Raw genomic sequence first — 16,831 nt, forward strand, 5'->3', positions numbered from 1 at the left:
CAATGGGTGGAGCAACCGCTGGGTGTGAGAGTTCATTTTACAACAGCTGTAGGCACCCTGATCAGAAAACGCTGGTGTATTGCATTGAAGGGATCACAGGTGTGCTTCAATGGGTGGGGTGGCTGATGTGTGGGAAGAAGGAAATTGAACTCATACTAACAAACTATGGAACTATGGGATGTGTAGTTTAGAGAATGAAATTCAACAGGAAATACCCAGTTCTGGCAGGTACATACTACTAAAATCACCTTATGGTGGATAACCCCTTTAAGCATCCATATACTACCAGCAGTTAAAAAGTCAAGATAGTCTTCTAAGGTGTTAAAATAGGGTTTAAAAGGTGGTGAAAGCTTTCACAATGTTTTACTAACTAACAGGAAAAAAAACAAAAAAACAACATATAACTTTTATTCATGCAAGCCAGTAAGTAAATCCAAAAATGTCCTCGTGTTTTCCTGGCAGGAAAACATTGAGTTCTTTAATTTAGGAAATACTTTTTACAGACTCTAAATACATTCTAATTACACGGCCACTTTTTGTGACAGATGATGTTTTTGCAAAGTGTTTCCCCAGCACATTAAGCTCTTGTCCCTTCTACTGTACTGCAAGTACTATAAAAAGAGAATGAGATATTTTAAAAGTAACTTGGTACTTTTTCCCATTCTGGGATTGAGTTAAAGAAAAGTCATTTGGGCTTTCTAGCTGCCAGCTTGTTGTATGTCTGCGGTATGCCAGCAAGAACTTTCCAGTGGATTTCGTCACTGAGATCCCCCTGGCTGAGTTCAATGAACCACCCAGAATTTCTCCAACTCAAGTACATAGCGGAATCTAACATTGCTCTGTACAGTGGAAAACAGATGTATCCAGATTGCATAAGATGTAATAAGTTTATTGATTGGCACTAGATAGAGAAAACTATTTTGAAAGATCACAGCTAAAAAATAACACGAAGAAATAATGCTAATGGTTTTTCCTGCAGGACAATACATATGAACTGGTTCTAAAGTCAGTTGTAAAGGAGGACAAAATAACTTGGCACAATCACTGCACCTAGTACATAAGGACTTATCTTGCATTAAAACATGACCTGTGCTTAAAATTTCAAATATTCTGAATTATTGGATGCTACCATTCTGTATTCTAGGCATAATAGTTTCATAATTATCTATCTCTGCTCAGCGGTTTCCTTTTTGTCTCATGAGAACCCAGCTTTTATTTCAATTCTGTGTCAAACAAGTGCCAGATACTCAGAATCATTTAGATGACTGAATGATAGATTAAAGGGATCATTTAAAAAAAAATATATATTTTAGCTTTATTTACCTAAAGAGGTTTTATGTTTTTTTTGTGAAGTGTATATCACTGTATAAGGAAAAGATTTGCAAGTTTCTAATATACTTTCTGTATCACTTCAAAAATTGTTTCAAGATATTTGCTGGCTTTATAGAACAAGAACCCTTACTCCCAATGGATGCATTCTGGATTGTGTGATGAACACACAGGTCTACGGATCAATACAAGCGGGAGCTGTGATAACTATAACTGCAATGTGCTGTGCACTAGTGTGATCACCACAGTGCAGTGAAGTTCGTGGGTGGCAGGGAATTCTCTGACGCTGACCGGAACAAAGAGGCTTCAGGTATGTTGGTTTAGGTAAAAAAAAAAAAGCTTTATTCAGCCAAGATGCAACGTGTTTCACTGCGTTTGCGTTGCATCTTGGCTGAATAAAGCCTTTTTTTACCTGAACCTACGTACCTGAAGCCTCTTTGTTCCGGTCAGCGCCAGAGAATTCCTTGCCACCCATGAAGTTCACTGTATTATACAAGTTTACATGGGAAGGCTGCAGACAGACAACCAAGTCTCCTTCAACGTCTAACATGTGCTAACCATTGTTGTGTATTTCGGTACACAACCAGTGCAGGTAAGAGACCACCTGTACCGTCTGACATTAGCACGTGTGATCCTCCACAAGGAGCGCCTCTGCTTTGTGTTTTTAGCCACCACAAGGCAGGACTGCTTCTTATCTGTAAGCAAACATTAAAACCAGGAAGAACTGTGATGCACAACTTTGGATTCGGTATTACTTGCTGAAATAGAAATACCTCTTCAAATGTTAGAACACTTTTAAAGGTGGCCATACACATTACATTTCAAACACTGTTAACTTCTTTTCATCATCAAATAGCTAAAACAATCACTCCTTGTTACATTTCACTTGACAAATGATCAGTTTGATGGAAATCGTCCAATTTTAATCAACTTTATTTTAATCTAAGGTGTACAGGTGCCATAAATGAAGCAATGCAGTTAGATATGCAGATTTACTGTAGCATTTATGATGTGTCTGCAAGAAACTGCTTTTTACCTAATATTACTGAAAACATAATCAGCGATGCATCACATGTGCTGCCGATTTAGACCTTGTGTCATATATAAGCTGCTAGAAATTATATACAGCGAAACCTCTTCTCAAAAGAAAATTATCACTTTGCATAATGTTGTTTGGTGGACTGATCATTTTGTCTGGACAAGGGGGAGCTGGCCTTACATACAGATTTAACTGTACTTCTACAAGGTTTTCTTTCTTTCACATCATGAAACCAGGGGCCAAATTATGTTTGTTTGTATCAGTTTTACCTGCTGTTGCATTTCTAGCTGCAAAGGGTGGTACAAATACCTTGAATATTGTCTACATTTCGGCATTGAAGGTTTACCTTATGCATAAATGTAGGATTGGAGGAAATAAACTGAAAACAGTATTTCAGCTCATCCATTCAAATTTCTCCCCTGTACCAGGCCACAATGTGAACAAAACCATTTCTCACGCTCTGTGAGCATGAACACATACCTGCCATACTCCAACAAAAGCATTCACAAAAAGAATCATAATAATAACTATAGGCTCCACAAATGCTGTTGTAGTTTCTTCTCCTTCCTCAAACCATGCCAGTATCTGAAAAAAAAATAAATGACACAGCACTGTATTAGTACAGAAATAAACAAGAGAAGTTATTGTATAAGACATGTAATTTGGTGTGTCAGATGAAAAATATAAATAAGACAGTTGCATTAATAGCCCCAGTAATACAATGCAGTAAGTGCTTTTAAAAAAGTATTTATTCTTTCAAATTAAAGGGGTCTTCCAAATTTAATAATATTTACCCCCTCACCTCATACATAAGTTATTTACTCAACATGCAAAAAATGTGCCTGTACTCCGATCTGCTGTAATGACCTGTGACATTACAGACCCTTCCTTCCAATGATGTCCTGTATAAGAGCCTACAAATCACAACCTCTTAGCCTATAGAGAAGATATATAGGGAATCACTGAAAAAAAGAGACAGTGATGTCCCAGGTCATGTGACACTAGAAAAGTGGAAAAAGGTGCATATTCAGCAGTGTATGCAAATTACTTATTTAATGTAAGAAGGGAGGGGAAATTATTAAAAAAGATCATTCAGACAGACCCTTTAAAATAAACATTGATCAGCTAACAACATTAAAAATGATGATATTTGTGAATATATGGTATATCAAAATAGTATGGGGGCGGGAGACACTTTGGAAGGACAGCATTTCTAATATGTATTTTGTTAAGCTGTTCACATCAAATTTGAAAGCAGACATTTTCACAGAATTTGAGCTTAAGGTGTTCCTGTCATTTTAAAAAGACTTGACATGATCGGTAAGAGTCTTCTTGCTGAAACCCCCAAGGAATCTCATATACATACCTACTTATATAGCCATGTAATAGGGTGGTATAGTTTAGAAAATCCATTTCAAAATAACATATTAGGGAACACCTGTCTCCTGATCTATCAGCATAGATTAGCTACAAAAAACACCTCCACCATTGGCGGACTTGCTATATGCATGTATTACATGAGCAGACCACTCATTTTAAAAAGGGACAGTGTAAATGCTTCAATTCACCTACATTGACACTGTCAAGGAATTGAACACCAACTACCCGATTCCTCTTTAGATTACAGCTGCTCACTAGGGGTCTCATCAGTATGGCACCTTGTAATATTCTTATCATTTAGGGACAAAAAAAAATTGTCCAAATAGAAATCTGCCGCTACAAGCGGACACAGGGAGATCGTTCTGCTATCACTCTGTGACTGCCGGCAGCAAATCGGCAACATAAGATACGCTGCAGATGTGCTGTGTGTGACCCTACCCTTAAGGGGTATTCCCATCATACAAAGTGATAGCACATTGTTAGGATATCCCATCATTTTAGAATTGGTGATCCTGAGAATAAACGAAACGCAGAACTGATTTATCACTGCAATCCCTTTTTAATCTAGTTGCACAAGGAACTGCAGCAGAGATCTATTAACTTGAAGGGGGCTGCACTACAGTTCTCAGCACAGTACTCTTTAATTGCATAGGTCAATGCTGCAATTCCCTGTCCAACTGGATGGCCAGAAGCATTACTTTCCTTTCTTTCTCATGATTGGCAGGGAACCCGGTGGTCACTCCACCAATCAAAAACTGATGGCATATTCTAGCAACATGACATAACTTTATAAAGGTAGGAATACCCCTTTAAATCTGCTTTGCCTTATTTCTGCTTCAACCCACTTGCCAAGTAGAAGAGGAAACTTTTATTTGACATGTGAAATGATATTCAAGTGCAGCCGCTTCTATAGTTCTGCTTTTATAAACTGCTAAATGTTTGAGTGGGAGGGTTAATTTATTTATTACAATCCAAGCATCCGCCAACATGCTGAATTTTATGTCAGGAAATATATGTGGTACCACAGATTTTGTTTAACCTGTAAAAGCCTTAAAAAAAACACTGATTATATTTTATAGGTTGCATTGGGCAAGAATGTTTTAAATAGTTACATGGCATTGTTCTTACGCCTTGTTGGCGTTCTAACTGTTGTATGAAACTTGAAATAATTCTTCAATAAAAAGCTATTGAAAGTAAATAGTTACATGGCACACCCATATTATCCAACCATACCAATTTCTTTTCTACTATATAGTCGGCACAGTTGTAGACAGACACCATGGCTCATGCTGGCAGAAAGCTGTACTTTGGGAACACAGTAAACATATCCCTGCTTTGTTTTATAGAGAACAGAAGCTTGGTCTAGACTGTGTAGGATGTGTTTGGGAATCAGACTCAGTTACAAGAACTGAAATGATTTTAGAGGACAAATCCAAATAATCCACATAATAAATCCGAGGCTTGCAAAGAGGCAAAGAAAGTGTCAGCTGTTGGAAGCACTTCAACTTTAGATTACTGTAACAAGGCAAAAGGATGACACTACACATTTTCTCAACATACCTACCTTAGATAGTTACTGCATGGAAATCGGGGAGGAATTTTAATTCTGAAGAATGTCAATTTCAGTTGTGAATTTTACATGTAGTAGGGTAAAAAATCTGATGAAAATACAGAAAAATTTGCTACAAGACCCATGTTAAACATGCAGATTTTGCTGTGGTTTTACTGCTCATTTGAGCTTAAATGGGCAATGTCAGAATCTTGAATGTTATACATCTCGCCCAGACATTAAACTTTCTAATATACTTTACAAGAAAGTGCTTTTTAAGCCATGCTTACTATAAAAAGGAGAGAACACCACTATAGGTCCAGAACATAATCCTGTCCGGCTGCAGCATCATCTTTGTCTCAGCTGAAGCACAGGAAGGGACACGGGGGCATTTATAAATTGTCTTTAGAGCTGTTTGTGTGTGTAAGGATAGGGGATAAGATTTATGATCGCAGGGGTCCCGCCGCTGGGGACCCCTGCAATCTCGGTGCAACCCCCAGCATTCTGTGCCAGGTGCTGCCTCAGAGATGGGGATGTGACGTCACAGCAGACTCAGGGAGGAAGTGAGTGAGGGCAGGCTCAGTGCTTGCCTCAAACACACCCCTTGCTGTGCAGTGGATGTCAAAATGAGTGAGCCGCAGAACAGAGGGATTTGTGAGCCAAATACAGAAGCTAGACATGTAAAGCATTTGTATGAGTGAGTAATAGATATGCATTATAGTTTTCAGTGATGACAGGTATGCTTTAACCCAACAGCGATTTTTTTGTCCTTGCCTTATAAAAGACATAGAGGGACATTTATCAATGTTTGCTTATGTATTCTTTTTTTTTTTTAGTAATTTTTTCCTTACTTTTTTTTTGCTTATGTGTGACTTATTTATCAACTGGTTTCAGCCTGTTGATAATTTTCTTTCACGTAAGCAATTTTTCCTTTTTTACTTTGGTAGAAGCTTTTTCTGCTCCATGTTTGAGCAGGAGTAAATCTAGTCAATTTTTAACCTTGTTGCGACTTTTTTGCACAGTTGTGACTGTCGCAGTTGATAAATACCCGACTAAAGCAAATCCATTTTGAAAAAATTTACTACGTAAGCAAGTTTGAATTTTCTTGCTTTTCTTGTTCTTCATGCAAATTGTCGCACGAAAACACATGTAGTCGCAGTTGCGACAATTTTGCGACAATTATAGTAAAGAAAGCTTGACTAAACCTGTTGATAAATGTCCATCATAATGCTTTAAATTTTCCACCTACAGACCCATATGAGGGCTTGTTTTTTTTTTGCACCACCAATTGTACTTTATAATGACATCACTTATGGCAAAACAAAAAAAAAACAAGGAAGAAGGCATCCAGGACACTTCTTGCAAAACTTGCTGCTTTATTGCTTGGAGCGGGGTATACAACCAAGGATGCACTAGACCAACAATGCGCTTGTTTCAGGACACTGACGCTTTTTCAAGGTATGATGGGTAGGAGGGCGGTACAACCCCTGAACCCTTAGCGCACAAATACAAGGTAATCTGTTTACCAACACATCAAAGAAACCCAAAGTGACACATAAATACAAAATACAGAAAGCTATTGACCCTAAAATCATACGATAGCAGAGGGCATACCCTATGAAAAAGAGGGCGTATGGTTTTTCAAATCTAAAATAACATGCAGGGACAAATGATCAGATATACAAAAAAATTTTTATCTACATGTTATGAAATCATTCATCATATGACTAACAGGACCTAACTGTATCCAGCGGGGTGTCAAGATGTTTACAGGAACAGTGCTTACAACGGAAATTAGCTTTAGGCAATTCCCATTGCAACCAGTTCACACTGGGTGCAGACATGCGTTTTTTTACCAATTCATCGCATTGGTTTCTTGTCCTCCGAAATGAAATGAGAGGTCGTTGATTTGCAAGATCAAGCAAATCTTTGTCTGCTTGCAACTAATGACAATTTTTGTTCATCACGTTTCATTAGGTCTGCGGCTGAGTTAAATTCAAATGAAAAAAATAGCTTGTTTAATTGTTTTTTCTTATTACGTTTCCGGGCACCAAAGATTAAATCCCTGTGCTCTTGTGTTCTCGCTCTATCAAAAGCTTGCTGTATTATAAAATCAGGGTACCCCCTCGCTCTCAGCTTATCCATCAGGGCACAAGATTGTTCTAAGAATGTGGCATAGTCTGAATTGTTCTTTCTCAGCCGAAGTAATTGGCCATATGGTAATGCTCTAGCCACATGTGGTGGATGGTAACTTGTGTATTCTCACAGGGAATTTGTAGCTGTTGGTTTTTGGTAACCATTTACACTGACAGTATCATGTTCTAACACTAATTCTATATCCAGGAATTGGACCCTGTTCCCACCAAAGTTTGCCGTGAATGACATGTTAATATCATTCTTGTTAATATATTCTAAGAAGGTGGTAAACTGAGACTGGGTGCCTGTCCACACTATCAGCACATCTATGGACCGGGTCCAGTGCTGTATATACTTAGAAAACTAGTTACCAGGTCCATAGATGGTGCTCTCTTCCCACACGGCAAGAAAAATGATTGAGAGCGTAGGTGCCATGGGTATGCCCATGGCTGTACCAGTGCACTGGACATGCCACTGTTCCCCGAATTTAAACGAGTTATGTTCCAAAATAAATCTGACGGCTTCACATATAAAATGAGTGCATGCCGCATCTTTACCTGCCATGTCAAGTAGCTTCTTCACAGCTAAAATGGCATTGTCATGGGGTATATGGCTGTATAATCCTACCACATCTACTGTGGCCAAGCTGCACTCCCCCTGCCAGTCTAGTTCATCTATACTTTGCATCTTGCAGACATAAAAGCCCTATTGCAAAGGAACAGAATCCAATAAGGGTCTCAGGAACCAGTCCACATACCGGGAGAGGGGGTCAGTCACTGATCCACTGCTGGAGACTATGTGTCTTCCTGGAGGGTCCCTGAGAGCCTTATGGATTTGGGGGAGGTTTCACTGAATGTTTATGAATTCATTTTTGCCATGTCCTGAGAAATGACAGCCTGTTCTACACCTTTACGCAGCACTGTCTGAAGGCAACTCTGGTATAGCAATATAGGGACCTTACTCAGTTTGACGTAGGTGGAGGTGTCAGACAATTGTCGCATGGCTTCCTGCGTATAGGTATCCTTGCCCATAACTACAATATTTCCCCCTTTGTCAGTGGGCTTTATTATTATCAGACTATTATTCTTCAACCATTTCAGTGCCTCTCTTTCATCAGCTGACAAATTATCCCTGGCCATGGGATAAATAAAGCACTTTATGTCTGAGATGCCACTGTTATAGAAATGGTCAGGACTCGAGCCCAGTGACAAAGGGGGAAAGAACTTAGATTTTTTTTTTTTTTTTTACACCTCCCAAGAATGTGTGTCTCATTTGCAACTTCTTTCACATCATCCTCATTCACTAAACGACGTCACAATCAATTTTGGAATAGAATGGATTAGCTATAAACCCTAAAAGGGCCTATTTTTCCAGGTGCCTCACCTGAATAAACTGAATCCTCCTTGTAAGGTGTCTTGGCAAAATATCTGCGTAAGCTCAATTTACACAAAATATTTAAGAACAAATCAATTTCAAAATTCACTTCATCAAACTTACTAAATGTTGCAATAATTTAAACCATTCGTCAACAGTGATAAACACGAATCTGGCAACACTAGAGATATTAACCACATTGTCACCCAAGGGTGGACTGACCTGTTCCGCTGTCCCGGAGTCATAAGATAAAGCATCTCCTACTGCCCCGAGGAGACCTGTTTCCTATCACCCCGGTCCCTATTAGGGAATGATCTTTTGCGTCGTCCGCCCCGGAGAGTCTGTCGCCTAAAGCGCCAGGTGCAGCGGTGAAGTTTGCACCATCTCGCACCCCTTGCTTGGGTGGTATGCTTCTCAAGTCCTCTGTGTTGCTAGAGTCCAATCCAGAGTCCGTTGTCCAGTGGTCAGGTTTTTGCCTAGGACGTCAGAATTTGCGTTGTTGATTCCTAGTTTTAGTAGATTGTTGTTCCTGCTGGTTATTCCAGGAAAATCTTATCCAGATCATATTCAAGTTTGTCCCTTATAAATTTGTCCCTTTTTCGATCCTTCGTTTCATTTTGGATAGGGATCAACTTTACATCCAATTTAGGTAGAAAGTTTGTCCACTGCAATTCCGTCAAGCGAGATCTCAACTCCGTTCTGGCTTTTCCCAAGTCAGTTTGGACCATAACATAATCCAGATTAGATCTATCCAGGACAAGCCTTGTCAAGTTCATTACATGTTTTAAACGTGCTTGTTGCCATTTCGCAATGAAGGACTTGTCTTCCCGATATTGAGAAACCTCCTTGTATATCCCTAGACCACGAGGTGATCGATTTGTTTGGACTACTACTTCTGTATGTCTGGAACACCCACCTGAACAATGGAAGGCTTGAGTATGGATGAAACGATTGCTACAGGTGGGAATGTTAATACTGCTAGTGCTTTGGAGGCGGATAGAGGGGATATTACTACCTTCTTTTCTAAATGTAATCTGAACGACAAATACTTCGTTTTGAGTACTCTGGCATTGGAGAATCGCCCGCTATCCCTATGCGAGAAAGAGGTGAAAATGGTTTTGGACAATGAATGCATTAAAATCTTATGTCGAAACAAAATCGATCACCTCGTGGTCATCATGGTGTATACGGGTGTATAATCCTAACACATCTACTGTGGCCAAGCTGCACCCCCCCTGCCAGTCTATGTCATCTATACTTTGTAATAGGGCTTTTGTGTCTGCTAGATACGAAGGAACAGACTCTAATAAGGGTCTCAGGAAACAGTCTACAAACCGGGAGAGCGGTTCAAATAATTTTTGGTGCCCAGAAACGTAATAAGAAAAAACAATTACAACGAGCAATTATTTTCGTTTCAATTTAACCCAGCCGCGGACCTAGTGAAACAGGTGATCAACAAAAATTGTCATTTGTTGCAAGCAGACAAAGATTTGCTTGATCTTCGAAATGAAATGAGAGGTCGTTGATTTGTGAGGACAAGAAACCTACGCAATGAATTGGTAAAAAATTGCATCTCTACACCCAGTGTGAACTGGTTGCAACAGGAATTGGTTAAAGCTAATAATTTCCATTGTAAGCACTGTTCCTTTTGTAAAACATCTTGAGACATCCCGTTGGATACAGTTAGGTCCTGTTAGTCATATGATTAATTATTTCATAACATATAGATCAGATTTTATTGTATATGCGATAATTTTTCCCTGCATGTTATTTTATATTGGAAAAACCATACGCCCTCTTTTTCATAGGGTATGGGAGCACCTTTACTCCATACGTACGGGGAAAGGATCCCCTAGTTTCATTCTGCACATGAAAGAAAAACATGGTGGGGACATAACTGGAGTTCAGCTCCTAGGTTTGCAGCGAATTGAAAACTCAGACAGCTGTTTGGACAGGCATACAAGATTGTTGCAGGCTGAAGCCAGATGGATTATGCGGAAGGGAGCCACTGGCAGATTAGGTCTGAACGACAGGAATGACCTGTCAGCATTTCTCAGATATTGTATGATTTTAGGATCAATAGCTCTCTGTATTTTGTATTCTGTATTTATAATGTGTCACTTTGTGTTTCTTTGATGTGTCAGTAAACGGTTCACCTTTTATTTGTGCACTAAGGGTAAAGGGGTTGTACTGCCCTCCTTCCCATCATACTTTGAAAAAGTGTCATAGTGACGTGAAACAAGAGTGTTGTTGTTCTAGTGCATCCTCGGTTGTATACCCTGCTCCAAGCAATAAAGCAGCAAGTTTTGCAAGAAGTGTCCTGGGTGCCATGTCATTCTTCCATGACAAGGTATTGTTCACACACCTGACTACAGACGCCGGCACCGGATGGCCTGCTGTGTGACACCCATCTGTTGCCGCTATCCTAAGAGGAGCCAGTCCACACTAAATATACGGTGGAGTGGTGCAGACTTCAATCTCTATTGACTGCGTTTTTACTAACCAATGCGATGCCATAGCACATCATTATTTAGTGTTATCGGCACTCCACTCATACAGGCTGCCTGCACAGATAGAGCACTGATCGAATGGAATGGAGCATGATAAAGGGACCACTACACTTTCACTATCCAACAAGCTTTCAGATCACTGGAAATTGAACACACGGAAGCCACCCAGTTTGTTTAATCTAGATTCTCCACACCCTAGAACAGGACCATATTCAGGATTGAGTTTATCCAAAGTTTTTATCCGTTCCTGTTTCAAATGCAAAATACACATACTTTTTCAATACGGATATCACATGAATAATCACCCAGTGACAAGTAGCTAGAGTCCATGGATTAGGAGTCTCTGGAAATTATGTGCCCGAGCTGAGGGCTCCTGTTCCAGGCCATAATCCTGGTTAATCCTCAAGGCTGGGAGTCAAAGTGCTCAGACTCTCTGAGCATCGGCCATTTGGTGACGTTTCAGGAGTGTTACCTTCCTTTCTCAAACCTCTCCTGAGAAAGGGAAGTAACACTCCTGAAACGTCACCAAACAGCTGACGCTCAGAGAGTGCTCCAACTCCCAGCCCGGAGAATTAAAGGGGTATTCCAGGCAAAACCTTTTTTTCTATATATCAACTGGCTCCAGAAAGTTAAACAGTTCCCGGGACGTGAGTCATCAGAGAGCAGTTAGACAGAAAACAACAACTCAACTTCAGAAGCTAATAACTATTGGAAGGATTAAGATTTTTTAATAGAAGTAATTTACAAATCTGTTTAACTTTCCGGAGCCAGTTGATATATAAAAAAAAAAATGTTTTGGCCTGGAATACCCCTTTAACTAGGATTACCAGTAACAGAAGCCCTCAGCTGAGGCACATGATTTCCAGAGACGCCTAATTCATGGACTCTCACTACTTGTGGGTGATTATTCATCCATATTGAAAAAGTATGTGTATTTTGGATTTGAAAAGGAACGGATAAAAACTTTGGATAAACGCAATGCCTGTGGTGTGTGTTCTTTGCCGAGTCTGAAAAGGGACCACTACCCATCCTCTCAATTTTGCTGTAATGGTTTTGCAATCAGCACCCTGAGCCATCCGGAAAGGGCATTTTGGCACTCTTAGACACTGCAATCTATATTATATATTACTAATGCCAACTTTTATGTACTGGATTGATCTTAAAGGGGTTGTCCATTGCTGAAAAAAAATGATCCCCTATCCTAAGTATAGGGGATACGTTTCAGATCGCAGGGGTCCGACCCGTGGGCTGCCGGGTCCCCAGTGGTCAGACCCCCCGCATTCTGAAACTTATCCCCTATCCTTAGGATATGGGATACGTTTTTCAGCACTGGATATCTCCTTTCAATGTTTCTAGCACTCTGTATGAGGCTTGTTTATTTATCATCACTTTGAATTTCTTTTCGTATAGTCATCACTATAAAAACCATCTAAAAAATGTAGCTGTAAAATGCAGAATATATAGGTGTGACATGTAGGGGAAGGATATTAGAGTAAAGCATGCATTGCTAAATTAACTAAAAGGAAACTAAAGCTAAACTAAAGTTTTTATTAACCACAGGAGTATGAGCTGCTAATCTCATAAATGACTGTGCACTCTGTTGTCCCAATAAGAGTGTACACATAGAGGGGCAGGCATCATCATATTGGTTTACAGTACTGTTCCTATAGACAGACTAGCAGATAATGTACACACTCTGGAGAGGGGTGCAAAAAAATAAAAACACAGGAGAAGGGGGGGGTGAGTACATGAAATATAAATATACCAGCTGTAAATAACAGTTCAGTCAGCACCTAGTCCTTAGACAATTATGCCCAGGACTGTCTTTCAATGTTTTATGAACATTGTTACCCTATAAATATGCAAGCAACATAATCAGGAAGTTTATTCTACTGTGTTACAAATTTTAATATAATATAAATGCATTGTTCCTTATCATGGAAAGCATTGGTTAACTCTATACTGCCCACAAAATGATTACACATTAAAATGTCTCATAACATGAATTCCAAGATCTTGGATGGCTTATGCTTGTTAGTATGCTTGGACAGTGAAGAATTAAACATTGACAGCACCCTAAAAACCTTTATTTTTCTATAATAAAACAATGCTGTATATGAAGCAGTTCTTTTTTCTGTATAGTACATCTCACAATGTGGTTTTAAATTCACCACAGAAACTTCAAATATCCTCTAAGAATTGCTTATTGCACCTGCCAAAAAGGAAAGCGCTCCTTTTCCTACTCCCATATTGATCTTCGGGGTGGATTCAATATCTACACCTATAAGTGCACACAAGAAAATGTCTAGGCTAAGCAGATGGTAAATGTTGAAGCAGACATGTGGCGCTGAGTATTGAAGTCACCAGATCTTATCAGGTTGCTCCACTTCTCACAAGTCAAATTACTGGATGTGTTCATGTCAGTTGCACAGTATAGCTCCTGTGTAATGTTATGACTCATAACCGTAGAACATCTTTTTATTCCTACTGTACAGTACTTTTATGTCTACAAAGATTTGCATGAACACGCTATGCAAAAAATGGAAGACATATCATACCCAGATAGAGACTCACCAGTACCTACACACTGCAGAGCCTTCACAGCGAACAGTATTTAGATTTATTCTACTTTTTATATCGTGAAATAGTCAAGATGTGGAGCATTTGCTCAGCTACACATTTTGTTTAAGTTTAACTTTTCTTGTTATTCCATAGAGCAATAAAAAGGTGTTTAAAGTGACTAAATGGTAACGCTCTGTGGCTATTTATCAAGATATAATATTTTATACACAAATATTTTTAGCCTGTTTTTATGGGAGGGGCTTGGTTGCTATAAATACTGGCAAGCATGGGTTCAGGGGCACTTTGACGTGTGACGTCTGTTTTGGCGGGAGATTCGCTTTGTGTGACGGAGCAGTTTGGCATTGTCGGGAGGATGTTGGAGGAGGAGCGGTTCCGGCTGTATGGGCCAGAATCCCCTCACTATAGGTGCGGCTGCGTCCTGCAGTGAGGGGATTCTGGCAGTTTTAACATCCCACCAGGGAGCAGGGTGGTAATGTTCTGCTGGCCTGTAGCGTCGGCGGGATGCAGGAGCCAAGTGGTTAACAGATGCCAGGTAATGTCAGCTCCGCCCGCAGCAGGGGCAGGACTCAGGAGATTGGGGAGGATGAAATTGTGGGCCACTGCAGGGTAGTTCAGGCAGAAGGTGCACGGTCAGCACGGTCTCCTCTTGTGCTACCCATAAAGCTATCTAGTGGATTGCACAAGCAACAGCAGCAGGACAAGGGAGCTAGCCGGTGGTATAGAGGCTTTTGCATTCTGTCTGTCGAGGAAGCAGTGCTTTTGGGTGAACAGAATTTTAATATTTAAGGGTATGGGTCACGTGTGTTGAACATTTGCTTCCCTGTCCTGATCCTCGGTCAAGTGGTTGTTCCCTATCCCGCCTCTCCCTGCAGCACTGTGGCATCCGGAGCAAAGTCGAGTCAGGAGGCGGGCATCATGCCCCAGTATTGGTTTGCAGCTGGTAACAAGTTTCTTGTTCATTCTGGATATTCCTACACGTTTGCATTGTAAAAAAACCCCTAACTGTAAGGAAGGTGTGTGTTTATAAAGATGATTGTTTATTTCTACAGAATCTCATCACGTAGGAGAACAGTTGGCATTAAGCAGTGGTTGAGTGTCCAGTTTTGGCAAAGATAATTCTCTTTCGGGAAGAAAGTCTTTTGGGCAGAGCTGAAAAGATCACTGCTATGGGCACTCCCACTCGTTCACAAGCTATTTTTGTTTTCAGGTACAGCGTACTTCTGTCATGTCCTGTTTGTATGGCTGTTGGTTTCTTTTTATGTTTATAGTCCATATCTTTTCTTACGGCTTGTTGGGTTTTGCCCCCTTTAACATTGAGGCAGCGCACATTGTTTGTTTTAACAGTGGTTGTCCACATTGTATAGTGGTACGTGGGGGGGGATCTGTTAATACAATGAATGAGCACGTTGTGTTTAGGGAGTAGTAGTGGTGTCTTGACGAGTTAAGGGTATTGGCAGGGGTGACCTCAGTCCCACTGGTACTTCACTGAGGGATATCGGTGGCCTTCACGGAGGGATATTTGCATGGGCCTTTGTCTTATGTTAAGTTCAATACTATACTACTTCCCTATGTATGCTAGTTTTTGCCCTCTTAGGTGTACCCCCCGACGGTGGCTCGGGCACATCTCTAGCCACAGATAAGTGAGGTATGTATGCATTTATGGAAGGGGCCTGGTTGCTATAAATACCGGCACTCATAGGTTCAGGGGCACGTCAGACATTGTGCTGTTCCTTCTCCTTCCCTTATTTCAGAACTTTTCCTTCAATCTCATCCAGGGTATGCCCTCTTAAGGTGTACCCCACCAGACATCAGCCCAGGCACACGCCTAGCTGCAGATTAGGTGAGGTAGTTATGTTACTCGCACCCTTAGATGCAGGTACAGGTGAGGTAGATCTACGTTTCAGTCATACTTTCTGTCACAGCTTAGGTAGGTATACATTCCACTCACATTTGAAGGCCTTGACCATAAATATCTTAATATGGAAGAGTTAAATTAAGAGTTAAAAAAAAAATTCTGAAGTTCTATGCCAGTTAGTCTGGGGCTGCAGAGATTGCTCAGGACTTTTAAACCTCCTGCAGACTGTCCGGCAGGCAGGTGCAAGGAGTGGTTAGTGTGGGGAAAGGGATGTGAGGTCAGGATAAGAGGAGGAAAGCATCAATTTTGCTTTTCCTCTCTCACAAGGTTTAGGTAGGAAGACCAGGCAATGCCAGGTACTCTGCTAGTTATGTTTAAAACGGAGTCTAATTTTACAGCGCATTTGCATGGAATTTTACCTCATTATCTGTGATTTATGAATTGTAACAATCACCCATCTTCAAAGTTACATAGATCAGGGTAGGGACCGGGGACCATGTGCATGCAACTTGTATTTTTACCGTGCTATCAAAACTATCAAGATCATGCCTGAAGTGTTAACTATTATTTATGCGATGAGGCATTTTAGTCACATGAGTGAGAACTGACAATTTCAGTTCTTTAAATATAGCAGTCTCCTTTTCTCACATTTTACTCAGCAAACACCTGTTGGCAAGATTTAGGAAGGTATGAAAAAAAACTAGGCTCTTGTCACTATATACTGTATATCAGAACAGGTCCATTTACACATACCATGGGCTACATAGAGTACTTGTATCTGTAAATGACTATACATTAGATATGTGCCATTTATTGAGTTTGCTTTATATGTTTTCCTCAGATTAGTCATTTGAGTTTTACTACTTTCTGGGTCTACTGACTGATAATATTACGAAAAGGCAATATGAGCAATTCTTAAAAATACATGTCATTAGCCAAATCATCCATTGTCTTACAAACACTATATAACTGTGGAATCCCATTGAAGTTCATAAGGCTGTAAACACATGAAGAATTTCCATGCGGATTTCCATGCTGAAATCAGTGTGGAAATTCCAACGTGTGAACATAGCTTA

General features: G+C 40.2%; 1 protein-coding gene across 2 annotated transcripts in view; it reads right to left on the reverse strand.

The window, feature by feature from the left end:
- Window positions 1–16,831, reverse strand: part of ATP2A3 (ATPase sarcoplasmic/endoplasmic reticulum Ca2+ transporting 3) — a 269,997-nt gene that overhangs the window by 153,435 nt on the left and 99,731 nt on the right. For both annotated transcript variants that reach the window (XM_056556395.1, XM_056556396.1), the window contains exon 4: window positions 2,849–2,953. In XM_056556395.1, coding sequence (XP_056412370.1) covers window positions 2,849–2,953 — 105 coding nt within the window. The remainder of the gene's footprint in view (window positions 1–2,848; window positions 2,954–16,831) is intronic.

Source organism: Hyla sarda, chromosome 2 (genome assembly GCF_029499605.1).
Source record: "Hyla sarda isolate aHylSar1 chromosome 2, aHylSar1.hap1, whole genome shotgun sequence".
NCBI classification, from domain to species: Eukaryota; Metazoa; Chordata; class Amphibia; order Anura; family Hylidae; genus Hyla; species Hyla sarda.